The following is a 27,989-nucleotide window of genomic DNA, read 5'->3' on the forward strand; positions in this document are numbered from 1 at the left end:
ATAAGAACCAGCCCAGTGAAATTTGAGAAGGTCCCAGTGAAGTTGTGATAGTAGGCTGTGAGGAAATTCTAACTCTGGCCACTTGTCTGATGATTAAACACTCTGGTCCTACTGTTTCTTGACCTAGGAGATCTGGTCCAGGAAGCACTTCTTAGCCACAGGATAACATCTCTCCCACAATTATTGGTTTTTGTAGTAACATTTGTAATTATTATGCAGATGTTGAATCTTACTTGAGGAGACTCCTTCTTGACAATGCATTTTATGAAAATTAGGCCCTGTTTCTTGTTTGTGTGTTTTTAAGGCAACTAGGTCCACCAACACTTGGCCAAGTAGGGCCGGCCAGGGTAAGGAGCGTGAGCAAATGTGATTCTAGAGGGAGGGGAGGGAGTTTATCGCACACACTACACACAGATTTGGTAGCTGTTGTCTGAAATTATACTTTTGGGGGAACAGAACCTTTTTTCCAAAAGTCAGGATAAGGTAAAAAAGATACTTCTCTTAGATGAGGCTGAACATTGATTTAAATGTATCCTAAGGTAGGGGTGTGAAGGCCATTAGAAAAACAAATAGTAACAAGTGAGGAAAAAGTGAGGTTGATGTAGAACTTCATCTTTTTCATGGTTTTGCCTAGGGTAGCTTCCATACATAGAAACTGTCTCCTGGGCCCTAAGAATCAAAGAAAAAGAAAGGACAGTTGTCTGTTTACAAAGGAAGTTGTGCTTATTTCCTTGTTGACATTAACTGCTCTTCCCAGAAGAGCTGCTCCACTTGAATAAAGTGAATAATTCAGAGCAAGCTCGATCCTTGACCATTCCTGTACCTCTGCAAAAGATCTTGATGATTTAATTAGGCCCATAAATCTTTTTTATTGGAGAAAACTGCCAAAGGAAGCATTCCTCCATCCAGAACCTTTTCTGCCAGCACTAAATTAGTTTTCTTTTTATACTTTATATTCATTGCCACAAGAGCTCTTAACAAGATTGAAGAAATGCAAAGCTCTGGCCTCACTCAACACATTTTATTGTCTTTATCCAAGGCACTAAGGATGTGGAAGGATCCAGACAGATGTGAACCCTGCCCTCCCAGAGCTTATATTTACATGGGGGGACTTAACATAGTTATAATCACAATTGGACTAAATGATATAAAGGAGAATTAGAAGTTGCTTTGTGAGTGAGACCGTGTCTGGAGAGTGAAAGAAGGTTTCCTTGAGGAAGAAATGGCATTTGAAGTGAGGTTTGCAGGATGGGGAGGAAGTAGCTCAGAGAAGAGCAGGCTGAGAATTCTGAGGACTAGCACGTGTGAAGGAGGGCCCGGAGGCAAGAAGGAGCCCCAGAGAGCTGCTCTTTTAAACTGTTAGCCAGTGTTCCGAGTTCTCAAACATGTTATTAGAATTATGTTACCTGGTGGGCTGCAAAGTAATTTAAATCAGCCTTTGGCTCCAGGAGGGACATGAACGGGCGTTGGGATCCTCACTTGGAAATTGTGCCAGCCAGTAGCTAAGGTCTCTTCCATAACTAGCCCTAACCAGCCACAAGTGCAGGCTTTTATATCTTTTACACAATCTGTTGGAGCTGATGAGAATAATTTTTTAAATTCAGGGAAAATAAATTTGCACTGTAACATTTCTAAGGTGCTTTTAGGTACAATTATCTCATTTAATCCTCTGCAGTCCTTCGAGAGAGTTGTAAAGAGAAAGGTCAGGACACAAACACTGTCTTTCAGTAGAATTGGGACTGGAACCAACTCTTCTAATTCCAAATTCTGGATTGACTGTCCTGGACTATAGGATTTAGGATTCATTTGGAGTCTGCAGACTTTAATCTCACTGTGTGTGACCTTAGGCAATGCTTTTTTACATGAAATAACTTTTAAAAGCAGGCTTTGAAAAGAGGGCTGAGAACTCAAGGGCTGAGAAGAGAGCACCTGGCCCCTTCTCTGGAGGCAGTCAGAGAGCCTGACCTTTGGAAGCCTAAAAGAGGGTGAGTTTTGGCATGAAGTCAGCAGGTGTCCCGATACAGTTTTGGGAGAGGCATTCTGTCCCTGCATATTTTAACAGGAAATGAAGGAGGGGCTCCATGAAACTGCAGTGTCATCCCCTTAGCTTAAAAGAACTTTGGAAAATGTGGGTTCCTTGTGGGGCAGGTATAAAATGACTGGCAGAGGACCCCTTTTGTGAGGTAAAAAATTTGGTTTCTTGGAGCAGATCATGGAAACATTCACTTTTCCCTAACTCTTGATCCTTTTGCAGACAATGAATCTTTCTTTTATGCTGGAGTTTAGCTCTGGTCTAATCATGTGTGCTTATCTCAGAACTTTGGTAGTTTGTGCAACCAGCAGAACTAAGCAGTGTCTAGAGGTATTTGTAGCAAACCCAAGACACTGGCTTGAGAAAAGAAGAATTAAAATGTTAAAAGGAGTAATCTCTATTTCATCAGGTTTTCCTCCCACTCCAATGCCCAGAGGTCCTAAGGTACAGAATAAAACAAAAAACCTTAGACCAAGTTTTCAGTACTTAGGCCATTTTTGATGAGCTGTTGCAGAACAGACGCTGTGATAGGAAGTGTGGGAAGTACAGAGACACTTGCCTCAGCTGCCTCCTTCCTAATAATGGAGATTCTTATAATCAGTTAAATACTTTCCATTTCTACTCTGCCAGGCAATATGCTAGGCTAATACTCTTGTGCTAATAATGTCTTAGTTTGTACAGCACATTCACATACAGTGTGTCATTTGATCTTCAGAATCCTACGAAGCAGTTAGAATAGGTCATAGTGCCATCTTACAGATGCTGAAACTGAAGCTCAGATGAATGGTCAGGTGGCTGGTAAGTGCCAGACCCAAGAGTCTATCCTTGGGCTTTGTGATGAAACCTGCCATTGTTTCCACTGCCCAATTCAACTATTAAAGATAAAAGCACCCTTAGACAGTGACACATAAAGACTGGGAATCCTGATGAGTTACAAGTTTTTCTCTAGAATTCAAGTTCCTTAAAAGCTTATAGGGGTTTCCATTTTGAAAATAAAACCTGGGCACTAATTTTGAATGTGTTCAAGTACTGATTTTTTTTTTTTTTTTTGTATTTTAAATTTTGTTTGAGGGTAATAGTTCTCAAGCAAGTCCCTGTACTCTCCCTGAACAATTTCATCTTTTCCCTTTAACCCAGTACTGCTTACATTTATATGCATCTAAAGTCCACTCTTCTAGCCAAGATCTCTCTTCAAGATCCAGTCTCTAATTTTCAACTGGTGAACATTACCATGTGGATGGCTCCCACCCCACACTCAGCACCTCAAACTTAAGCCCCAAACCAAACAACTTATCTCCCCACAGACAGCTTCTTTGTCCCTTACCTGAATTAATTGTATCATCATTCTGTTAGTGATCCTTTTCAACAACTGCCTCCTACTCATATTACCGAATTGCAAAAAGTTGTCTTTTGTAATGCCTCATAGCTGTCTTCTCTTTCCTAAGCCTATTGATCAGAGATGGAATGCCAGACTTTTTATGGTGGGGGTGATTATAGTAACTACCTTCATGCCTTTTACATTCATCCATCACACGGTCATCAGAGAAGTCTCTCTAAACACAACCTTCAAAATCTGTTGGTGACTAATTCTTGCCTATAGTTGATCTGAAATCTACCTGCCTTTTAAGCTTCGTGACCCTCTACACCCTCTCTAAACAAATGATCCTGCCACATTGATCTGGTCTTTATTCTTGGATTTACTATCTGTGTTCCCACTTCCATTGCCACATTCATTCTCTTCCCCCCAACCCGTAATGCTCCTCCTTCCTCCTCACTACTTGTCCTTCATGGCTTCAATTTATTTTTATTTTTTTGAATTTTTGAATTTTATTTTTTTATACAGCAGGTTCTTATTAGTTATCCATTTTATACATATTAGTGTCTACATGTCAATCCCAGTCTCCCAATTCATCCCACCACCACACCCCCACCGCCACTTTCCCGCTTTGGTGTCTATACGTTTGTTCTCTACATCTGTGTCTCTATTTCTTCTCATGGCTTCAGTTTAGATGCCCTTTCCAAGAAGCCCTCCCTTTACCCCACACTTAGATTAGTCCCCTCTTCTGTACTGCCTTGTGCAGTGTTGGGGCCTCCATTTGGCACTTGGCTATATGTACATGTTTCTCTCCACCAAATTGTAAGCTTCTTAAAGAAGAGGTTCACATCTCTCTTTTTTCCCCCCTCAGTGCCTTCCACATAGTAGGCTCTCAACTGCTGATTGAAGAAATAGATGCAGAAGCAGTATTTTAAATAAGAGAAACGAGCTGATAGACCAGGTGCTGAGTTGTCTTCCTGGAGTCTGGATTGTTAAGCTAATGGAAGGTTGCAAAGTATCCAAGAGTTCAAGACAAGATCATGATTCTATCATGATGATTGTTTCTTTTTTTCATGAAATGTGAGCCTCTACATATTTGGAGAATTTATAGAACATTAGCAGTTATCTTTATTACTTCCATTTTTTTAAGGACCATGTCTAAGAAAATTAATGCACATATAAGTTACTCAAAAGTAGTACTTCATTACTTACATGCTCAAGCTTTATATTTATCGATGATACATGCTGCTGTTAAACCCTTTACTTTCCTCAGAAATTACTTCCCCACTGAAGATCAGCTGATTGGATTGACTACACTTAATGAGAAAATAGAAAAAGGCAGATCAGGAGAGACAGTCCCTTCTGGTTTTCCTTCCCAAAGTGAGTATATAGAATGTCCTACTAATCTTTCACCTACAATATAATGCCACTGAGAAGTGATTCATGACGAAATTGAACAAGAATAAGATGGCTTTTTGTGAAATTTCTAATTGGCCTTTAAAACCAGTGCCTCTGGAAACTGAGTGACTTAACTTGGAAAGTAGACAGATGGGAAATTCGGTCAATGAGCAGGAAGACCTTCCTCTAACAGAACAAATGTCCTACCAGGAATTTTCCTCATACCTGAAGAGCCAGCCCTGCTCAGTTCTGCTTTGTTTGTTTTCAAATCTAAAGTAATTTAGCATACACCTGCCTGTACTAAATTTTAGGCTGCATATTTCCTATTCATTGTCCTTTTTAACTTGCAAACTTTTATAAAATAGGTATTAATTTTTTAAAATTAGCTTTTCTTTTTAACATTCTTCTGATGTTAGCAATTGTGTTTTAAATGATAATTACTTAGTAAGCTAGACTTTTAAAGTTCAACCAAAACCAACTGGGAGAAAGGCTCTACATAGAAAATGCTCTGTTTAAAGACTCATGCACGTCTAAGCCTCGGCTTTAAAATTTCATCCTACCTTCTCTTGAAAACTTTTTTAAAGCTTTTTAAGAACATGTTCACGTGTATGTGAAAGTAGAAAGATTACTATAATGGACTAGTTCTAGGTTTTTAAATCAGCCTTTGATACATAATTTTTATAACCCCAGATAAAGAGGTGACTTCAGTCACTCTTTCCACATCAAAAAGTAAGTTGTAGTTAGTCTTGGGAATCTTTAGACTTAAGGGTTTGTCTTTTAAAACATTGCACAATAGCTACTTTAAAGAATGAATGTTTTTAATGTAATAGTAATAACAACATATATTTTCAGTCAACAGGTATTCATTTAATACCTACTATTTCCCAGGCACTATTCCAGTCACTGGGGCTACATCCATGAAGAAAATGAAAATCCTTGCCCTCATGGAGCTTGCGTTCTAATGAAGGTTGACTGACAAATGAACAAAATATGTGGCGTGCCAGAAGATTAGTGCTATGAAGAAAAATTAAGTAGGGAAGGAGGGATAGAGAACACTACTGGAGGAGAGTGGCTGCAGTTTAAAACAGGAAAGTCAGGTCTTCAGAGAAGGGGACATTTGAGTGAAAATATGGAGAAAGAGCTTTCTAGGTGGAGGTGCAAAAGTCTTGAGGCTGGAGCAGAGTGAATGCAGAGAATTGTAGGAGATGAAGTCAAAGAGGTAGTGAGGGCCAGGATGGTGTAGGGCCCTGTAGACAAATGTAAGAACTTTGGCTTTTACTCTGAGATGGCGAGCCACTGGAGGATTTTAAGCAGGGGAGTGACCTGATCTTACTTGGGTTTTGGAAGGATCACTCGGGATTTTGTGTTGAAAATAGTTGTGGAGAAGGCAAATGCAGAAGCAGGTAGACCTGTAGGAGCCTATTGTAATAGTACAGCCGAGAGAAGATGAGTTGGACCAGAATTGTAGCAGTGGAAATTGTGAGAAGTGGTGAGGTTCTGGATGTATTTTGAAAGTAGAGACAACAGTATTTGCTGACATATCAGATGTGGAGTGAGAGAAGAATCAAAAACAACTCCAAGGTTTTTGGCCTGAGCAACTGGAAGGATGGAATTTCCATTAACAGAGATGGGGAAAAGAGGCAGGTTTAATTTATTTTCTGTCATGATAAGTTTGAGATTCCTATTAGACATCCAAGAGGAGGAGATGTCAAATCTATTGGATACAGAGGCGGCTGAAATTTAGGGAGTAGTTGGGGCTAAAGATACAAATTTTGAAGTCATCAGTATATAAATTGGCTTTTAAAGCTATGAGACTGAAAGGTAACTGGAACCCAGGTCTCTTAACTAGGCCATCTCCCTCATATTAAATAATCATGCCAAAGTAGGATTTATTCCAGGAACAAAGATGGTTCAGTATTTGAAGTCTTACACTGCAATTCACCACAGTAACAATGGAGAAAACCCATATGATCATCTCAGTAAATGAAAAAAAAAAAAAAAAAAAAAATGAATTTTTTAGATTTAGCGAACCAGTGGCAGAAGGGAGCTTCCTTAATCTGATACAAAGAATTTGCTGAAACTTTCAACAAATTAACATACCTAACGGTGAAGATTTAAAAGCATTCCCATTGCAGTCAATAATAGCAAGTCAGGGATACCTATAAACACTGCTAGTATTGTACTACAGGTCCTAGCCAGTGCAAGGACCTGAACTGACATCTCCATAATGCAATAAAATGAGAAAAAACATTGAGTATAATGATTGCATTGAAAGAGACTAAATTGTCTGTGGTGGTGATAGGTATATAGTGCTTTTGTAGGGTACTGTTTAAATTGATCCTTAAATTTGAATTGATTAATTCCTGTTAGGAATTATTCACAGATAAGGAAACTGAAGCAAAATTGCTTAGCCATTAAGTAGCAGAGTTCAGCCTTAATCTCAAGTCTTCTGGGACTGTCACCTGCCTTGCTCTTTCTGTTTATACCATAAGGAAGTAACACCATATTTCTTACGGCTCAATTTTCATTTTGTAACCACATCATCAGTCTTGTGCCTTGATTATTTCACACAGCTTCCTTACTGATGTCCCAACTCTCCTCCCCATTCGCAGCAAGTACATCTTGTACCTGTTGCCAGAACAGTCTTCCTCTTGGATCATTAGTACTTCTTCAGAATTCTTTACATCCAATGCTGGGGAGGAGGTGGAATGCCTTAGCCCCACTTCTTCCTTTACAGAGTGAGTTTAATAAACATAATGCTCCTATGGAGTCTATTGTTCCACCCCTTGTTCTTCTTCATGCAGTTTGAATGAATAGCCTAGTTGGTGGCTGATTGCTTTTGGTCCATGTTTCTCATTTGGGTGGAACTAATCAAAGTTTGATAGATTGAATGTGGGGGATTTATCCTCTCTCTCTCTTCTCCATGTGACCAGTAGGAAGGAGCAACTTTCGTGAGTATCAGGACAGGAAATTAGCAAGCCCATTCAGGCTATCACATAAAGCTCTATCATCTAACCTATTGATAATAAAAGTGATATTTTGTTTCATCACCTGCTTTTTATCTTATTTCTCAAAAACCTAGGTTCAGAACTTGGGTGCCACTTTTTTGGCCCTTGCAAAGCCCCCAAAGCTAAAACTTAGGCCAGCTTTTAAGACCTACCATATCTAGATCTCAAAGTAGAGGAGAAGCTGGGGCTGTGCTAACTTGACCTCAGAGGACAGCTAAAACTTGTGAGGTCATGGTAGCCCAGGGCAGTGATTCGTGGTTCTCAGCCATTTTTCCACACTAACACCTTCTCGTCAGTAACAGTGATTCACCACTGCCATTATTCTCAACCAGGAAGCAGTGCACACCCGTAGGATGGCATCTCAGAACCTGTGGGGAAGATATGTTGATTAAACAACAATAAAATGAAACTTTAACATGCCCCTCTAGGGGAGCCCTCTGCATTCTGCCAACCCCATGAGAAGCAATGACCTAGGTGTTGATCCTCAGCTTTACAAGTTCAAAAGCTCAATTTTGTCAGCTCATCCACTTATAATTGGTCCCTACGGTATTGAGTCACACAGCTCATAGTCACAGGAGACTGATTTATAATCCAGAATGTCAATTAACCAATTTAAAATGGAAGATACAGCTTCCCAGTGTTTGAACTACTCGTGACCCCTTTTCAAACCACTCTCTAACTAGTATCTAGATGGCTGAAAATCAGATGAGTAACCAGCTATAAGAGGTTAAGAGAAAATTGGACTGACAAAAGACCTGATTTTCAATCCCAGTCCTGCCACTGACTTTGATCTTGGGCAAGTCAAAGCCTTTCTGAATCAGTAACCTTGAGACAAGCCTGCCTGCATCACAAAACTGTCAGGATTGATTAACACATATGGAAGCACTTTGTTCATAATAAAATATTTTTTCACATGTAAGAAACTTACCAAAGCATAGGAGACTCCTTTTCAAGGATTTGTCACCTATTCTAGGTCTTGCAGCACAGACTTTGCTCCATTGGAGGATCCGTTTTTTTGTAAATTTGGTATACAAGGCCAGATATAGTGTACTTAGTGCCAGATTCTTACTCTCCAACTTGACTCCTTCCTGTAAGCACATCATACACTATCCTAATGTGTTGATTCTAAATCACACACATTTATGGTACACTTTTTAGGTTGCCTGCCTCCTGGGACCAGGCTGCTTCTAGATAACACCAGTGTTTCCGATTCAGTAGGTCTGGGGTAGGGCCTGAGAATTTATATTTCTAACAAGTACCCACGTGATGCTGATCTAGGGACTATGCTTTGAGAACAGCTGATCTAGTTCAGATGATAATGAGCTTAGCTGATTCTAATAAGAAAATCTGCCACTTCCCTGCTACTGTCTTGTTCTCACTTGGGTCAGCACATGAGTGCCTGTCCTTTCCTCACTTGGGTAGAAATTTATGCTATTTGTGCTCCCTGCTTTCGGGATTTACCGGAGCTGTTATTTCCCAGCTGTGTAGACACTCATCTCTCTCTGGCTTTCTCACTGTCTTACTGCAGAATTTGAATTTTAAAAAATACATTAAAAAAAAAAATACAGTGTCATTTGGAAACGTTTTCCTAATTGTCTTGAATGGAAGTAGCAGGGAGTGGATGGCATTACTCCCTAGCAGAAAAGGAATTAGACTGGCTTACGTGACTCATGGCTTTCCCTTAAGGAAAGCTCCTTAAGGGCCATGTCTTATATTTTTATGCTCAGGTTCCAGCACCAAGTGCCCTGGCATTGTTCCAAGGGATTTGTACGTACTGACACATCTAATCCACATAGCACTCCTGTAAATCCCTGTTGTACAGATGAAGGTCCTGGGGCTCAGGGAACTTGAGTGACTTGCCCAAGTTCACACAGCTGAAATAGTCGAGAGCCAGGATTTGGACTCAGGCAGTTTGCTACCAGAGTCTGAACTTTAACCACTATGTTATGCCATGTAATACAGTGCTCAGTAAGTTTGTTCAGTGTTATGAAAGGCTATGTGCTTCCCGCTTCGTAGAAGAAAATTAAGTTAACAGGTATTTCTTCCACTATAAACTTATGTATATTCATACCTTTTCCCCACTTCCTTTCCTCTAGTCTCAGGTTTCTCTCTCTCTCTCTGTTCAAGGCCTGTCCTTCCTTATGCCCTTGACCCTACCTCTTCTCATTTTTTCCTGAACTTCTTTTATCAGTTATTCCATTTAGTAACTTCAATCTCTCTTCTCCTTCTCCTCCTTCTCACCTATTAACTTGCTCAAGCGTCTAAGAAAATTCCCCTTTGGGACCCAGCATTCACCTTTCCAGCCCCCATTGTCCTCTCTCCTCCCATTCAAGCTTCTTAAAATAGTCCCCACCTCTTACCTCTCCTCCCATTCTTGTCGATAGGTTCCAATCTGATTCCCACCTCATATACTATTTAAACTGCTTTCACCAAGTTAATCAACATATTCCCAATTGCTAAATGTTTTCATTTCTTAATTTGTGAAATTCTGTGCTGCCCTTGATTGCTCTCTACCCCTTGAGACTCTATTCACTTGGGTTCCTGGGGTTGGTTCTGCCCTCAGCACTCTACCAATTCTCCCTGGGAGACCCTATCAACTCTCCTAGTTTCAAGTGACCATCTCTTATAAAGGAAAATCTTCCTATCTAGTAGCTTGGCAGTCTTGGTATCTAGAGGGTTGGGGGAAGTGTACCCATTTTACCTTGTACATTTCTCTCTGTATTAATATCTATATATCTGTCTTCTCACTAGATTCTTAACTACCTGAGGGCAAAAACTTCTATTCATCTTTGTATCCTCAGCTCTTAGTACAGCCTGCCACAGTAGACATGCAACAGATATCTGTTGAACAAATGACCCTTTATAAACTTTGCTTCACAGATGTCCAAACAACTTCAGTAGATGTCTCCAAATGTTTATAGAAATATTTTAAGCACTCAACAGTGTTATAATACATGTTCAGAGAAGGGAGCTATCATTTTTGGCTGCGTAAGACTTTGTGACAGTGATAGCACTCGAGCCACAAAGTTTCAGTCCAGAGGCAGGAAAGGGAGGGAGAGAGTACTAACATTCAACTCCCAGGCCAGAGACTGGAGGGCAGCGACTGGAGTCTTCATTTATACCTCAAGTTTGGATAAGGGAATAGAAGATTCACCTAAAAAGGTAGGTAGGAAATATAAACGTGGAGGGCCTGAGGGCTAAGCTAAGGAATCTCGACTTTATTCCTGGGCAAGTTGGAGCCTATACTGAAAAGGGTGCTCAGTGATCCTATCAATATACGAAGCTGGTGGCAGAACGTTTGCTGCCTTGTAACCAGGATACGCTAGGTGAGCAGACCAGTGGGACACTCGTGAGCAAAATGAGAGCCTGATTCAGGGTGGTGGCACTCGAAACTATAAGAAAATAGATGTAGTACTTGACATATTTTATTAAATCAAATAAATAAATTTTAACATCTTTGAAATGAAATTACATCTCTCAACTTAATTGGCAGCATTTCTTCTTTCTTAACAACACGTAAAATAATGGTGTATCTTAAAGTTGATGGTGTCCAAGATTCAATGATTACAATACCTGGATGTGAGTAAGAAATAGGGAATTCAAAGGAAGAGTTTTAAACCTGGGTAATTGGAAGAACTCTATTATTCCTAACAAAAAAGTAAGGGTATTTCCTTGATCCCTATATAGGAGTGTAACCAAATCTTCTATTTGAGCAATGACCCATAGATGATGATAATGCTACTCTCCTACTTTCCCCATCTGAACTTATAAATAATTAAAAATACTTATTAATGACAACTTTAATATGAACATGTTTTGACCCTCAAGAAACTGTCATAATTTAAAGGGAAGGGAATTGCCACTGAAAGGAGTACACAGTGCTTAGGGATGGACGGCGTGCAGTTTCTGGATCCAGCTGATATTCAAACATATCAAAGCAATTGATAACTTCAGTCATTTGTACAATCGGAACTTCTTCAAATACTGGTTCACTTCCTCCTTGGGGTAGGGACGGAGTGCAATGCAAGTGGGGATGTTCTCTGGCTGCTCCACCCACAGCTTGTGGTCAATGTTCTTCTGCTGCAGCGTCTCTGCCAGCAACTTTAAGGTGGTCTCATCTGGGGCCTACAAGGAGCAGAACACAGACTGAAAAGCCCATTTAGTAAGTGACAAAAGGCAAAGGACAAAAAAAAAAGTATGGAGGGGGGCTCCTCTTAACTGAAACTGGAGGAACAGCTCTACCAAAGAAGGAACTGTAGAGCAAGTCTCTAGAAACAACAGCTTCATTGCTCCATTTGCCATTCACTCTCTGAAGGGGTGGGAGTGGGGGTGGGAATGCATTGTCAGTAATTACGCTCTCTACACATTTTCTAGTTCTGGTGCCTAAACAGCATCCCTAATCCCTCAGCCAGCTCTGACTTTAAGAGCTGACTACTGGAAGGATTTCTAAAATCACACCACCTCCACCTCCCTCCTACTCCCACCCTAGTCCACACAAACCTAGAAGGATTTTCCTTCCACCAGGATAGTTCCCAGTTTTTAACTCAAGGGTGGGCAAACTATTCTCTAGTGTCCTTCTGAAATTGTTTCTCATCATCTTTATCACCCATGCTGAATCCCATTACAGGAAATAGTATAGCTATCACTCAGAAAATAAAGATACTTAGTGTGTTATGTTGCATAAGGTGTATTTTTTTGCCGATGAAGGCAGAAGCCACTAAGATAACTAGAGGTTTGTCTTATCAAATTAGAGGATGCTGGGATTGCCACTCTTAATCTACTGAGTCCTTTGGGCATGCTGAAGAAGAATGCATTGACTTCCCCTCCCTCCTTCTTCAGCACCAGGAGCAGCACAGTACAAGTGAGAGTGAGTCCAAACCCTTGCTCTACCACTTACTGATTTGTGTGCTCTTTGATAAGTTATGTGACTTAGCTGAACCTTTGTGTCCCCATTGTAAAATGGGATGATAATGCTTCCTAGTAGTAGTGAGATTCAATGAAATCAGGCTCAGATCTGTGCCTGACACAGCATCCAGTATATGGAGTTAATCTTGGCACTGTCTTATATTTTATTGGTCTTTATGGCTACAGCACCACCTTTATTTAATCAGTGGTGACTCCTACATCCCTTTCTTGAGTCATAACTAACAACAGAATCATGAGATGTCTTTTAAACTCAGAGGAGTCACGTAATCTCTGTGGGCTTCAGATGTCTCATCTGAGAAAAGGGGTAAATATTTTATCTGCCTGAAAGCAAGGGAGTGGGGGATGTCTGAACTACATGATTTCTTGAAGCCTTCCTATAAAATCCTATAAAAAGAATCTAAAGGAAAAGCTATCTGTTTCTTTTCTGCCTACTTATAGATTCTCAAGACATTTTCCTACAGGTTACAGTTTAACGTTTCATTACCCAACAGCAATTTTTCTCTTGAAAAATGATCTGCTTTTGCCAGCTGGCCAAGAAGGAATTACCCAACCCCTCTAACCCCAGGTTTATTTATTAAAATAAATAAATTTTATAATGAGAAGAAAATTGCTTTAAAATGAAAGCAATATTTTTTTCATTATAAAATGTGTGCTTAATGTAGGAAACTAAAAAAAAATAGAGAAGCATTACAAAATAACCAAAATTCCACTACCCACTCACTACTTAATATTTGGATATATTTTCTTAGTTCTTACTTTCAAAATCTGGATCACTTTGTATGTAGAATATATAGTTCAATTAGAATCGTATCATGAGCACTCTTCCATGTCAGGTAAATATGCTCCAAAAACATGATTTATGCTAGTTTCGTAATAATCCATTATAAGAGCATAAGTTTAGACAATTCATCATACTGGAAATTTAGTGATTTCCACTTTTTTTACTATTATAAAATGCTCCTATCCTTGTACAACGCTCTTTGGGTGCATCTTGCTATTTTCTTAGGATACATTTCTAGAGGCAGAACTGACAGAAGGTAAGGGTAAGATCTGTTTGGCTATCTGTAAAAAGAACCTTACCTCTGATGCTAGGTTCAAATTATACTAGGGTTCACATTTATTTTCAAATAATTTGGCGTCAGAACCAGGTAAATGCTCCAGTTTGACTTCACTTGCAATAAGGAACCCAGCATCCTTACCCTTCAGTATTGGTTTTGCGAAGAGGGTTAAGGACAGTACTTTCCTGCGCAGCCATTAAAAGTCCGGCGCAGTGCACAGGTAGAAAGGCGGGTGTCGCTCCACCAGCCTCCGCCCTCACAGGCATCTGTTTAAGAGCGACGCAGGTAAGACCGAAGGGGTGCGGGAAGCGTTTATAACGGGCCCGATGTCCACTTGTCACACCGTCAGGCCCCACCCAGTCAAGGTAAGGCTCCCTGGGCAATAGCTCAAGCCCCAGAACCCTTACCAAAACTTAGAAGTCAAACACCCCTCACCACTAATGCCACACCCACTCCATGAAGTTAGGCCCTCCGACTCAAGACCACACCCTCTTCCGGTCTCGATATCCTCAGGGCCCCTCCCCCTCCGCCCGGGCCTCACCTCGAGGACCACCTTGCGCATGCGCCCCAGCTCCCGGAGGTAAGCGGCCGTGTGCGGGTGGTCCTGGTGAATGTGCAAGGCCGCGGTGGCTGCGTGACAAGCCTGTGCTACCAGTGCGCCCGCTGGCCAGGAAAACGGCGCCTGTGATAGATCCTTTCGTAACACCAGGTACTGTACCAGGATCTGCGGCTCTGCGCCAGCGACCGCCATCTTCCCGCACAACTGAAAGGCCAGGCTTATCCCCCGATGCATGCCGGGATCAGGGAGGGGCCTTGAGCGCTGCCATGTTTTTATACGGTGGGAGTGCAAAGCACGCTGGGACCGGTTGGCTTGGATTTGAAGGCAAGCGGGAACTCTCGGCCCTGCCCTGAGTGAGCCAGAGGAGAGGAGGTAAGGGAGAGTAAGACCCAGTGGCGGAAGGGACCGTGACAGGGTGGAAGGCTGAGCGGCATTTTTACAGCTCCTTCCGTGTGCAAGGAAGCCCGGAGGAACCAGAGGCGCCGCGCCTTGGGAGCGCGCAGGGGCGGGGAGGTAGACGTGGACACCGCCGACTCGGACCCGGGCAGCGGACCGGGCGGGTCAGGGAAGGGGAGCCCTAGCGACGACACTTGGGGTGTCCGGGGCGCACGGGTGCGTACCTGCGTTGCGTGTGCCTGCCCTCTAGGTTTGTCTGAATGTGAACCGATTCTTGCCATTTTATTTTGTCCCCAAGGACAGCCCTATTACTGGTGCTTGGACAGCTTTCTAGCAAGTCTCTTGGAAATCTGAGGAGGAGATGGAGCTGGCGAATACTCTAAGTCAAGACGGCGAGTCCAAAGGAGGTATTCAAAGGGTCGCCTTTCCCCCCTTACTACTGCTGCCCAAACAACGCGCAGGTTGAAAGCCCTTTCCTCCTCTAACCGATGTGTGACCTGTCCTGTTTGGGAGCAGGATGGTGAAAGGAACTAACATTGAAGACTTAAAGGGACAGGCAGCTAAGATCATTGGAGCAGGAAAAATTACTTAACATATTCTAGGCTCTTATCCCTTTTTAGACCAATAGGTTGCATTCCCAGTATGCTAAGCGTTCATATTCAGAGCTACAGTTCTAGCCAATGAGCTTTCTTTACTCTTCCCAGGATTTGGGGGGAGCCACTTATGCATTACTCCCGTGGAAGAGGCAGTGACTGGTATTGGTCAGACCTGGGTTGGAGTACTGGCTGTGCCATTATAAATACTGTGGCCTTGGGCAAGTTATTTTACTTTTCTCTGCCTCAGTTTTTTCATCTGGAAAATGGAGATGAATAATAGCATTGTGGTGGTGGCTGTGGAAATTAGATAAGTAATTCTTTTAATGCTTTTCAAGTGAAGCATTTAGCACATGCCTAATGCATAGGAAATATTAAATGCTTTAATTGTTTGCATGCTTTGCAAGTAAAGGATCTAGCACAAGTGTCTCTTTTTTAAATAAATTTATTTTATTTATTTAGTTTTGGCTATGTTGGGTTTTCGTTGCTGCACGCGGGCTTTCTCTAGTTGCGGTGCGCGGGCTTCTTATGCGGTGGTTTCTCTTGTTGTGGAGCACGGGCTCTAGAGCGCAGGCTCGGTAGTTGTGGCGCACGGGCTTAGTTGCTCCGTGGCATGTGGGATCTTACCGGACCAGGGCTTGAACCCGTGTCCCCTGCATTGGCAGGCGGGTTCTTAACCACTGTGCCACCAAGGAAGCCCCACAAGTGTCTTAATATGTAGGAAATGTGCACAAATGCTTCATTGCTAGAGTTGATTAGCATTATGAAACTATGACCTTTACTATATTGGTCTTTAGTCAGTCTCTTAGGATCTGAGATTGCCTCTGAACTTCTATCTGTTGGTGAGCTTGTTTTCCTGTCTGATACCCAGTAATATTGGTGGACAGTTCCTTTCAGCGTGTGCCTTTATAGTCCTATGCTCCTAATACTTTTCAGAGCTTCAGAGTACTTATTCAAGCCTCTGTGGATGTCTAAATCCAGTTATGCATTAGCACTTTGGGAAAACATGCGTAAAACCCCAAAAAACAATTCTGCATTAAAAAAAACAATTTCTGAGAGAGTCAGTGAATTTGGTGACCCTGTTTTCCTCTGGGTCACTATTATCATAGGTAACTGAGATTAGCCATATTCAGATGATGCCCTTTTTGAACAGTGTCTTGGTCAGGGACTGCTTGTAGGTCAGTGTTCGGCCTAAGAGGTTGCTGATCATTGACTTCTGTTGTCAGCTCCTCTTGTTTTATAAATTGTTGGCAACGTCTCCAGTTTAGCTGACCACAGAGTTCTGGAAAAAGGGTCACCCTCTGTTCTTCCCTGAAGTGCTTCCTGTTCCTGGGGTTAGAAATCCTTAGCTTCTTGTGAAATTCCCTTTTTACTTCCCTCAGGTGTTTTAGCTCACTTGGAAAGACTAGAGACTCAAGTGAGCAGATGCCGTAAAAAACTGGAAGAGCCACAGAGTGCACAGGCAGTGGAAAGTGCTCTTGGAACCAGGATTCATGAATTGAGACGTCTGCGAGATAAGCTGAGGGCTGAAGTGAAACAACATCAAGCTAGAGTGAGTAGAAGGGTGATTGACGTTGGCAGGCTTTCCTAGAGTGTAAAAAACAAACATGATCTGGGAATTAGCAAATCTGTGTAATATGTTTTACCTGTGGTCTTACTGGATGGATTTCAGTCCTTGATCCCTCAAGTGATCAAACCTGTAGAGTCGGCTAATGTCAATACCAGCTAACAGTTGGCAGACATTACTGATGGGCCAGGTGAATTCTTCATAATAGTCTCTTAAACCTGCCCTCATAGACATGAGCCTGTTACCTTAATCTCAGCCAGACTTGAGTCATTGGTACTTTTGTCATTAGCACCATCTTTCTATAACCCAACCTGAAACCTCACAGTAAACTTTGACTTTTCCCTCTTTTCAGCTTTCTCTCTAGCCCAGGTTCAGTTAGTAAAACCTGTCAAATTCTTCTTTAGATTGGCTTTGTGCCCCTCCCCCACCCCCTGCTGTAGAGCACGTATTATCCACATGGGTCCTAAATATTTACCAGGTGATATAGATGGCGGGATTATTGCAGCAGTCTGCTAGTTCGTTTTCTTCTGGTATTTATACTTCTCTGATAAATTCCGCACAGCCAAGAAAATCTTCATAAAACACTACATTTTTCATTAAATTACAAGTTTCCTTGCTCAAAGTGTCAGTAATTATTCATTGCTCCTGGGTTAAGGTCAGCCTTCTTTTTCTTGTCTTCCCTCCCTCTCTTCCTTTTCCCCCTTCCCTCCATTTCTTCTCTTCCTCCCTCCCCCCTTCCTTTTTTATTAAAGAAAAAAAAAATATATATATATATGTATACACATACCCATATATGTGTATATATGTTGTGCACAAATCTGAAGATCCTTTTACAGAACGAACACACCCTGGTAAGTACCACACAGATCAAAGTGTAGACTACTACCAGTACCCCAGAAGTCTCCCTTAAATCCTCCTAGTCATTTCCCTCAAGGTAACTGCTATTCTGGTTTCTGTTACTATACATTGGTTTCACTTGTTACTGAGCTTTATATAAATTTAAAAAGTATAAACTCTGTTATGTCGGGCTGCTTTTGCTGAATGTTATCTCTGTGAGGTTCATCCATATTGGTGCATGCTGTGGTCATTCTTTCATATTGCTATATAATTATTCCGTTTAAGAAATATCCCACAATTTATTTACTTATTGAATTATTGGTGACATTTGGGTTATTTGGGTTGTTTCACTTTGGGGCTATTAAGAATAATGCTGCTGTGAACATTCTTGTTCCTGTCTTTTGATGTAAAAATATATACTTTTCTATTGAATTGCTGGGTCACAGGGTATGCAGATTATCTTTAGTAAATACTATCGAACAGCATTTGAAAGTTATTGTACCAATTTTACATTCCCAGCAACAGTGTATAAGGTTTCCATTGTTCTGTGTCTTTACCGATACTTGGTGTTGTCAGTTTTAGAAATTTGTCATTCTAGAGTGTGAGAGTAAATCATTGTGGATTAATTCACGTTCACCTAATGACTGATGATTTTAGGTACCTGTTTGGACACTTGAAAATCTTCTCTTGTGAACTTCTTAAGATTTTTGCAGAATTTTTATTGGGTTGTATATCTCTTATTGTAGAATTCTTTACACATTTTGGATATGAGTTCTTTGTTGTGTATCTGTATTCCAGATCTTCTTTTAAAGACCTGGCTTGCCTTTTCACTCTCTAATGATGTGATGAGAAGAAAGTCTTCGTTTTAATGAAGTTTGATTTAGGAATCTAACTTTATGCTTACCGTTCTTGTTTCCTTTTAATCTTTGCCTAACTTTGAGAACATGAAGATATTCTGTGTTATTTTCTAAAAGCTTTATTTTACTTTTTATTGTTAGAATTACAGTCCCTCTGAAATTGATTTTTGTGTATGGTGTGAAATAGAGGTCATACTTCTTTTGTTTTTTTCCATATGGATATGCAGTTCATCCAGTACTACTTCTTGAAGACCACTCTTTTCCCATTGTATTGCAGTGGATCTTTGGGTCCACTCTGGGCCCGTTTCTGGGTTCTCTTCTGTGCCATTGGTCTGTTTGTCTTTGTGCTAGTACCAGAGGTTTATTACTGAAAGTTTTGATACCTATAGCTTAGGTCTTCTTCAGAATTATCTTGGCTATTGTTGGCCCCTCGAATTTCGCATAAATTTGGGAATCGGCTATCAATTTCCAAAAAGAAACCTCCTGTAGCTTTGATTGGAATTGTACTGAATCTATATATTGATTTGGAGAGGATTGAAATCTTTATAGTATTGTGTCTTCCAGTCAGTGTACATGGCATATCTTCTAGCTTCTTGGGATGAACACTTATTGTTTAAGTCTTTTTTTCTCCTGTATGTGTTTAAGGTTATAAATTTCCCTCTAAGCATAGAATCTTAGTCCATATGGGCCACAATAACAAAAATACCATAAACTGGATGACTTATAAGCAACAAATATTTATTTTTTACAGTTTTAGATGCTGGGAAGTCCAGGATCATGGCACCAGCAAATTCAGTGTCTGAGGACTTAACTACCTCTTTGATTGTGGTCTCACTGTAACCTCACATGGCAGAAGAGGCATGCTAGCTCTTTGGCATCTCTTTTATAAGGGCACTAATCGCATTCATGAGGGCTCCCCCATCATGACCTAATCACCTCCCAAAGGCCCCACCTCCAAATACCATCACATTGGGCTTTAGGTTAGGTTTCAACATGAAGTTTGAGGGACACAAACATTCAGTTCATAGCACATGGCTTTAGCTATATCCCACAAGTTTTGGTATATCATGTTTTCATTATCATTTCAATTCAAAATATTTTTGATTTCCATTGTAATATCTTCTTTGTCCCATAGGTTTGTTTTAGAAATATATTGCTTAATTTCCAAAAATTGGGGGATTTGTTAGTAATTTTTTTAGTTACTGATTTATAGCTTAATTCCATTGTGATCAAGAACATGACCCAGCATGTGGTCAATTTTGATAAATGTTCCATGTGCATTAAATGTGGGTTTTGCATTTTTAGGTACTGTATTCTATCAAATAGACCAAATATGTTCATCATGATGTTCAGATATTTTATATCCTCACTAATTTACTTGTCAACTTGTTTTATCCGTTACTGGGATAAATGTGTTGAAATCTCCTGCTGTAATTGTGGATTTGTACATTTTTTTCCCTTTCATTCCATTTTGCTGTATAGTAGGTACAAACAAATTTAGGATTGTTATATCTTCCTGGTTGACTTAACTTTTATCATTATGAAATGTTCCCTTTTCTTTTAGTTAAACTTCTTAAAGTCAACTTTGTCAAATATTAGTATCACTACAACAGCTCTTGTTCTTGTAAGTATCAATAGCATATAGTTAGACATTTTTAATCCAGCCTGGCAGTCTTTGTCTTTTAATTAAAGTATTTAGTCCATGAACTTTTAATATGATTACTAACATATCTGGATCTCAGTCTACCATGTTATTATTTATTATCTTATGTGTTGTTTCTCTTTTGTCCTTTCTTTCCACCTTTTGGATTGATCTTTTTTTATTATTCCACTTCTCTAATTATACATACTTTTAGCATTCTTTTAGTGGTTATCCTCCAGAAAACATGCTTTTTTGTCTTACTAGAATATACTTTAGATTAGTACTTGTACCACTTTCTGGATAATTACAGAACCTTCTAACATCTTTTCTCTCCCACACATGCAACCTTTCATGTTATTATTGTCATGTTAATTCTACATATACTTAAAACTGTATGAAACACTTTTGTTTGTATAGTCACTATGCCTTTAGAGTTACATATATATATTTACCTTTTTCAGTGCTCTTTATTACTTGCTGCATTTCCAAATTTTCATCTGGGATTATTTTCCTTCGGTGTAAGTAGTTCCTTTTGGTACTACTTTCAGTGTAAATTTGCTGGAAATAAATTCTCTATTTTTGTTTGTCTGAAAACACCGTATTTCACTATATTTTTCATGTTTAAAGGGGTATTTTTGCTCGGTATAGAATTATAGATTGAAATTTATTTTCTTTCATACTTTAAATACGTTTTTCCATTGTCTTCTAGTTCCATAGTTTCTGTCAGATGTTATTATTTATTATGTGCATGTAGTGTGTCTTTTTCCCTCTGGCTGCTTTATGGTTCTGTCTTTGGGTTTTAGCAGTTTTATGTCATAATGTGGCTAGGATTGGTTTTCTTTCTTCATCCAGCTTGGTGTTTGTAGCATTCCTTAAGTTAATTACTTGCTGTTTTTCATTTATTTGGAAAATTTGGCCAGTATCTTTCAAATAATGCATCTGCCTCATTCTTTCCTTTATTTCTGGGGCTCCCATGTGTGGAGTTTTTGTTTTGTTTTTACTGTGACCTATGTCTTATATCTTTAATCTAGATAAGAAAATATACCTATTTTCTACTTTTTTTATGTGTCCAGTCAGCTTTTAAACCTGTTGAATTCCTGATTTTGGTTATTGTATTTTTTGGATTTAGGATTTTCATCTGACTCTTTTTAATAGATTCCAGCCCTTTGGTGTGAGTTCTCCATCTTTTAATCTATTTTAATGACTATGCCTGATAACTCAAATAGCTGAATCCCTTTGGATCTGCTTCTGTTGTCTTCTTTTTCCTCCTGGTTTTCAGCCATCTGTTCCTCTTCCCTGATATGCTTCATAATTTTTTTTTTCAGTGATGGGTATTGTATGAAAAAATATAGGGATTCTGAACTATGTTCTCTTCCTCCAGAAAGAATTTCATTTTTTTTCTGACAGGCAGATGGCATATGGGCGTATCACCTTAATCCAGTTGAGGTAGTCTGTTTCTGGTTTGCGCTTACTCCTAGGGTGTAGTCCTTTGGTGGGGGGCAGGGGGACCTCACTTGAAAGCTTGGATGTGTTGGGAACAGATCTGTCAAGATCCCTCTTCTTTGGCAGGCCCTGATCTCCAAAATCTCTGCTTAGCTTTTTAACTTTCAGGAGCTTCTTTCTGTTTTGGTTTCTAAGTACCCAGTCACACATAGGCAGTTTAGGATTTGGCAAATGCCTGGAGGGCAAGTTGTATGCAGAATGTTGGGTTCCCTTTTCTATAGTTTGACCCACAGCAAGGCTGCTCTGGTAACCTTGATCTCCAGTTTCTGTTTCCCTGGCATGGTGAGACTGCTACAGAATTTAGCCTGCAGCTTTCTATTTGGCCTACATGCCTTGTGATAAAAATCAGCAAATGCTCTGAGGGGGAAAACCTCAGGAAATCCCAGCTAACTTCAGAGCATTTATCTTTAGTCTTCAATCTGGCTATTTTGGTGATTCTCCAGTGCCTTCGGGCCATTTTCTGTTTGTTTACTTGCATGATTGCTTATTCCTCTTTGGTATTTGATCCAGCTTGTGTAGTTGTCTCAGAGGGAGAGTTAGTCCAATACCTCCTACTGAGCCGTAGCTCACAGCGTGTGGCTTAGGGTCAGTATTTCTCATCCTGGCACTTGAAAACCTGCACAGTCTGACCCAAACCAACTTTCCCAGCCTTGCCTCTTCGCAGCTGTTTTTGCTTGCCCTAGACTTTCCTCACATCCTTTTCTTTCTCCTCTCACAGTACTCTCCATGCCAACCAAATTCATTGTTGTCCAGGCCAGCATGATTTCTACTTCTGATTCCTAGCACTGTAACCCACAAGATTCTTCCTCTGCTGTGAATTCATAGCACCAGGTGGCTGGCCACTGTAGCATTTCTTGATTGATTATATAATAAAAAAAATATTCTGCGTTTAAATTTTTTCCAGGTAGGTGAGGGCATGGGCTTTCTATTATGCCCCTTTGTACCCAGTTTGATCTGCTACGTATCTCGCAGGTTAAAGCATCTACTACCAATGTAGAACCCGACCAAACATTAGAGATTACTGAGCAAGAAATTTTGAAGAGAAAACGGGAAAACGTGAAAGCCATTCTGCAGGCATATCGTTTTACAGGTATAGTTTTTTTTCTGACCTGTTTCAGTCTGGGTCTCTTGTCTCTAGTGAGTTAGTTTGCAAGATGTGTTATAAGTCCTGGACTTACTTCATGAACATTGACTTTTGCCCCCTTCAGTGTACACACACAAAGCTGGCATGCTATTCATAGGCAACTTTACCTACAAGATTGACCTCTTTGTGCAACATAAGGTTGATTGGTGGCTGGCTTAGACTGTTCATTTTTAGCAATTTGACATGTGCTAGACAGTGTGCTAGAACTTCCTTTACTGCTGGCTTGCTTTATGCCACTGGTCAAATAGTTTGAACCCCTCAAGTCTCTGTTTCACCATTAAAATGAGGATTTATTTACCTATTATCTGTATCATAAGAGGATTCTGGGAAGACGTGGGGACTACCATAAATTATTTGACACTCAGGAAAAAAGGAGCATAGGTAAATTGAAAAGTTCAAAATCTCTTCCTCAGTAATTTAATATTTAGGATGCTTTTTCTTTCCCACCATTCTTCTCTGGTTTTATCAACTCAAACTCAAGTGAGCCAGAGTCAGTGAGAAGAAAGAGTCTGTTGTCGTTCATTCAACGAGCATTTGAGCCCATGATGTATGTAACTAGGCAGTGCTGAGGGGACCGGGATGCACAGATGAATAGGATACTGCCTTTGCCTGACATCTCTTAAGCTATCGTCTTATTTGTCTCAGGGATCAGTGGGAAACTGACCAGCCGAGGAGTCTGTGTCTGCATCAGCACTGCTTTTGAGGGGAATCTGCTGGATTCCTATTTTGTGGACCTTGTCATGCAGAAACCACCTCAGATACATCACCATTCGATTCCAGTCTTCATTCCCCTAGAGGAGATATCTGCAAAATACTTACAGACTAATATTCAGCACTTCCTGTTCACTCTCTGCGAGTACCTGAATGCTTACTCTGGGAGGAAGTACCAGGCAGATCGACTTCAGGTATCTACGATCTTATAAAGCATTCTGTGAGCCCGGATAAGCTTAAAAGGAAAAAAAGGGACATGTTCTTTTGTACTTTCAAATGTTTCATAACTCTGAGCCGGAAGTTTGACCACTGTCCTTCTAATGCTTGTTTCTTATTAATATACAAGCTATTTTCCACCTTCTCTTCTGTTGAAACTCTGGATGATGTGGAAGCACGCATACCAGTTAAGGGATTATTCACTCATGAATGGTGATTCTCAAGCTTTTGTACTTGACCCTTCCTTCGCCTCACAAAGTGGTAGGGTACAGTTGCTATACTTTTAATTCAACAGGAATTTATAGAGTACCTACTATGTGCCGGGTGTCTTACTGAACCTTGGGTATAGGTGCAAAGCAGAATAATGGTTTCTTGAAATACCACAGAGGAATACTCTCCATCTTTGCCTAAGCTCTGGCTTACCTTCTATTTAGGGTTGCAGTTGAGCTTAGGGTTGAGGTAAAAAGGAAAAAAAAAAAGGTAGACAGGAAATGAATGCAAAAAGGGAATAAGTGACTCTTAAAATAAGTGACTCTTATAAGGCATTACCCTCTTTATGCATTTGGAATGACGCTGAAGCTCCTGGTTGTCAGATAAACTTAAATTGATATGTAGCCTGGTTGTCAGATAAATTGGTACGTGAATGTAGACATGAAGCATCTCAGCCATATGGTTGTCAATGCAGTTCTTGGCAGAAATATTATCTCCCCTGTATCCCCAGCCCCTGGCCATTTACTTAGACTCTAGGCTGCTACCAGTTCTTAATTATCTTATAAATCTCTGTCATTTGTCCTTTTTTCAGGCCTTTCTCTGTCCTTCATTTATTTCTCTGAGATTTAATTAATAGGCCCTGTTTTTGGTAGACATGTTTGAAGCGTCATAACCACTCACTGCCTTTGGAGTTTTAACTGTCATATACTTTGTGTCTCTTTTGATCCTTACCCCCATTAGAGTGACTTTGCAGCCTTTCTGGCTGGGCCCTTGCAGAGAAACTCACTGTGCAACTTGCTGTCATTTACTTACAAAGCAGAGCCGGAAGGCCAGTCCTTCCCATTTTGTGCTAGACTGCTGTATAAGGACCTCACGACAACTCTTCCAACTGATGTCACTGTTACTTATCAAGGTAAGAGGAAGGATACCTCCAGGAAGAAATTATAATATGCCTGGGTTACTTAGGTTGATTGAAACAGGGTGAAATAGACTACATCAGTTGGGCCTCTTGAGACACTTTCTTCTGTTTATGTACTATGAACAGAAAAATACGAAGACAGATACCAAGAATATCTTCCTTGTTTCTACCAAATTTTCCTCTCCTCTTTGTAAGTAATAAACATAATTATCCTAGTTTTCCTTTCTCCTTTGCTCCATCCAACTCCGCCAGAGTTCTTTCAGCTTATGATTTGTTTTCATTGGAGACCCCTCTTAGAGAGACAGTTAATGAGGCTGTGTCATAGGGTCACTGTGGTGGAGAGAGCCAAGACTCGTTTCACTGTGAAACCAAGTAGACATGACAAGTCAGCATATACTTAGCTCTCCAGAGACTCTTCTCTAAATGAAAATTTTTCAGGGATGGCTGAGACATTTGCTGTGACTTTGTTTTCATTAAATGTACCATAGTACATGGGCGATAATGAGAAAAAGGATAAAATGTTTTTAGGAGGCAGAAATTTTGAAGCTGCCACAGGTTTCACATCATAGGCTTTAGATTTCTCTGGGCAGAGTTTCTGGTCTTAAAATTTCATTGGACCAGTAAGGGGCAAGCCTCTCTCAGCTCCAGACCAAATTAAAAAAAAGTTACATGGGTCCAGAATATTAGTGATCCAAGTTCTGATTCCTACGGTTGCACTAAATGAGATTGATAGGTTCTATCTTTTTTTAGGGACAGATGCATTATCCACCACACGGGAAGAACAGCGAGCAGCCCATGAAAATCTGTTTTTTACAAAGCCCCTACATCAAGTGTTTACTTCATTTGCAAGAAAAGGAGACAAGTTGGATATGAGCCTGGTCTCCTAGAATATTATTTTCATTGGGAACACATCAGAAGTGAGTAAACTAGTACTGACCACAGTTGCAAGCAAGGTCCTGGGAACTGAAAACTGTTGAAAGGCTCAGACTCCTTGCCTGGGGACCGTCCTTGCAATGAGAACAGACACCCACCTCATCAACATGGTTAGGGACAAGTTTGAGTCTGTAGACCCTGGCATTTTCGGACAGTTCTCCATGATTGCCTGGTCATTTGTTACAGTGCTCAAGAGTATCTCTTCTCTTGAGATATTGATTTGATCATAGATTTTAGCTGAAAATCAGAGTGGTCTGTGGGGTAATAGAGGGCATTTTGTGAAAAAGGGAGTATGTACCATTCAATTGAAGAGTATTTCTAGCTTTTATGATACCTTCAAGTAATTTTGCCTTACCTTCCTTATCTGCGACTTTTGAAAAGAAAGTTCTTAGAACACTCTAGGTTCATGATATGACATGAATCATACAGTTAAGAAGGGAAGTGTGTTTAATCTTTGGTTTGGAACGGAATATTCTAGGTCACTGCTTTACAAAGAATATGGCATGAGAAGGTACTATGGATAAAATCATCGGGGTTCCATGTATCTAATGTCGTTTCCTAGAACATGTTACTAGAGCACAGAGTGTATTAAGCTCAGCGGTAAAAAAGCATGATCAGAAGTCTCCTCATAATTTGATCACTGCAAAGGGAAGCGGACTACTCTCCTTTTTCTCTTCCCTCTCCTGCAAGCTCCAGGCCCTGGCTGCACATGTGTCTTCCTCATCTCCTAGTCCAGTTAGGGTACCACTTCTTGTAACCATGGCCTCTGCTCTGCTGGTGCTTTTTGTTCCTTGTCTTGAGAGTATACGCAGGGCTAGTGCTCAGATGTAAAAACCTGTCATCGTGCCGTTTTAATTCCTGTCCCGTTTCCCGCCCCGCCCCACCCCCCCAGTCACAAATAGGAGTCATTACCACCCGTACTGCCCAAGGCCAAGACCTGATGGCCACGCAGCAACCTGCAGGTGTGGCAGCCCCAGCTAACTCTGGGAGGAGCACAGGGGAATGGTCAAACCAGCTTGGACCACCATTTAGAAAGAAGCAGCTTAAGAAGAGAGCAAGGTCCTAGTTTAAGCTGTTGCCTTCCAGGCACATGGTGAGGACAGTGTGGGAAGGAGCAAAGCACTTCTCAGATGAGGGCTGTTAACAGAATTTTCCCAGTGATCACATTCAAGTTGAATAAAGCTTTTAATAAAACAGTCTTGTTCTTTATCAATACCTGTAAATTCTCTTTTAAAGCAGTAGCAAACGCGACTGTAGCAAGAGCTCAAAAGGCAAGGCAATATCGGAAAAGTGTTAACAGAAAGTTAAAAATATAAATGTAGAAGATCTGTTTATATATTTTTCTTTCAGAAATCAAGTCCCTTTCCCTCCCTCCCTCCCACCAGGTAAAAGGAAATATTGCACTTTCTGCTCTCATGACTAAGGTGACTGGGGTTCCAGAAGAACCTTTCAAGATTATCAGGACGAGGCCCATTTCACGTAACTCGGACCACAGAGGCAAGCAGGTCTTCAGAGTGAAAAGCGCTGCTTCCAAGTTCTAGCTGGGGAGCAGAGCAGCTGCCAGCCCTCATGGTAAACAGAGCTGTGCCACCTGTGCTCCCCGCCGGGCACGAAGGCAGCAGCCTTGTTCCTCCTCTGGTACATCCTGCTCACAGCGGCCATGGCCTCTCTGGGGGAAGGAGGGCTGGTCGGAACTAGGGCTCTGGAAGGATTATTCCAGTACTACGCCTAGGAGCCCTACTCTCTGGGGAAGCTACAGGCACACCAAGGAAGAGTATGGCCGCCCTCAGAGCTCACACATCCATAAACAAATGAAGGCTTGAGATTTTTAAACCTAAAGTCTATGTGAGTGTGCACTTCAGCAGCTTGGGAATGTTGGGACTTGGTCATTTGTCCTTTCCCAAGGCCTTTCTTTGATTCCAAAAAATAAACTCTCCCTCCCGTGTGGACTCTCGTGGGCTCGAGGCCATTCAGGAGTTGTCTACTACCTGGTGGGGCAGTGTAACCGAGGAGCCATTAGGGAACGTGGCTGGCTTCTCTCGCCCCTTCAAGAAAAAGGTTAGCAGCTCCCCCTTCCCTTTCACAAAGATGGGCCCTCTCCTCACAAAGCGGAAGCCGTACTCTCGAAGGATGACTTGAGTTTCTTCCACCACCTGTAGAGGGAG

At 40.9% G+C, this 27,989-nt stretch overlaps 3 protein-coding genes across 4 annotated transcripts in view; 1 reads left to right on the forward strand and 2 right to left on the reverse strand.

Annotated features, from left to right (window-relative positions):
* Positions 1 to 11,538: 11,538 nt before the first annotated feature.
* On the reverse strand, positions 11,539 to 14,530 carry PTRHD1 (peptidyl-tRNA hydrolase domain containing 1). Its single transcript, XM_061168728.1, has 2 exons — positions 14,279 to 14,530; positions 11,539 to 11,878 (listed from the first exon to the last, which is right to left on the reverse strand). Exons 1-2 carry the CDS (start codon positions 14,528 to 14,530, stop codon positions 11,708 to 11,710), a joined length of 423 nt encoding a protein of 140 aa, XP_061024711.1. The 3' UTR covers positions 11,539 to 11,707.
* CENPO (centromere protein O) lies at positions 14,291 to 27,657 on the forward strand. Of its 2 annotated transcripts, XM_061168726.1 has the most exons (8): positions 14,291 to 14,668; positions 14,991 to 15,099; positions 16,668 to 16,837; positions 22,664 to 22,781; positions 23,481 to 23,740; positions 24,714 to 24,885; positions 25,642 to 25,808; positions 27,210 to 27,657. In XM_061168726.1, the coding sequence occupies exons 2-7, from the start codon at positions 15,054 to 15,056 to the stop codon at positions 25,776 to 25,778; spliced, it is 903 nt and encodes a 300-aa protein (XP_061024709.1). In that variant the 5' UTR covers positions 14,291 to 14,668; positions 14,991 to 15,053; the 3' UTR covers positions 25,779 to 25,808; positions 27,210 to 27,657. The 2 variants fall into 2 exon arrangements, with proteins under 2 accessions (XP_061024709.1, XP_061024710.1); XM_061168727.1 differs by lacking the exon at positions 25,642 to 25,808.
* ADCY3 (adenylate cyclase 3) overlaps positions 27,209 to 27,989 on the reverse strand; it is a 48,696-nt gene continuing 47,915 nt past the window's right edge. Inside the window, exon 20 of the mRNA XM_061168725.1 lies at positions 27,209 to 27,977. Within this exon, the coding sequence (XP_061024708.1) occupies positions 27,795 to 27,977 (183 nt within the window). The 3' untranslated portion in view covers positions 27,209 to 27,794. The remainder of the gene's footprint in view (positions 27,978 to 27,989) is intronic.

This window comes from Eubalaena glacialis, chromosome 14, assembly GCF_028564815.1.
Source record: "Eubalaena glacialis isolate mEubGla1 chromosome 14, mEubGla1.1.hap2.+ XY, whole genome shotgun sequence".
Classification (NCBI taxonomy): domain Eukaryota; kingdom Metazoa; phylum Chordata; class Mammalia; order Artiodactyla; family Balaenidae; genus Eubalaena; species Eubalaena glacialis.

Coding starts and splice junctions, on each gene's coding strand:
- CENPO (XM_061168726.1), top strand. CDS start 15,054: ATGGAGCTGGCGAATACTCTAAGTCAAGACGGCGAGTCCAAAGGAG. Junction 22,782..23,480: donor GCAGGCATATCGTTTTACAG/GTATAGTTTTTT, acceptor TATTTGTCTCAG/GGATCAGTGGGAAACTGACC. Junction 23,741..24,713: donor ACCAGGCAGATCGACTTCAG/GTATCTACGATC, acceptor TACCCCCATTAG/AGTGACTTTGCAGCCTTTCT.
- PTRHD1 (XM_061168728.1), bottom strand. CDS start 14,530: ATGCATCGGGGGATAAGCCTGGCCTTTCAGTTGTGCGGGAAGATGGCG. Junction 11,879..14,278: donor TGCGCAAGGTGGTCCTCGAG/GTGAGGCCCGGG, acceptor TGCTCCTTGTAG/GCCCCAGATGAGACCACCTT.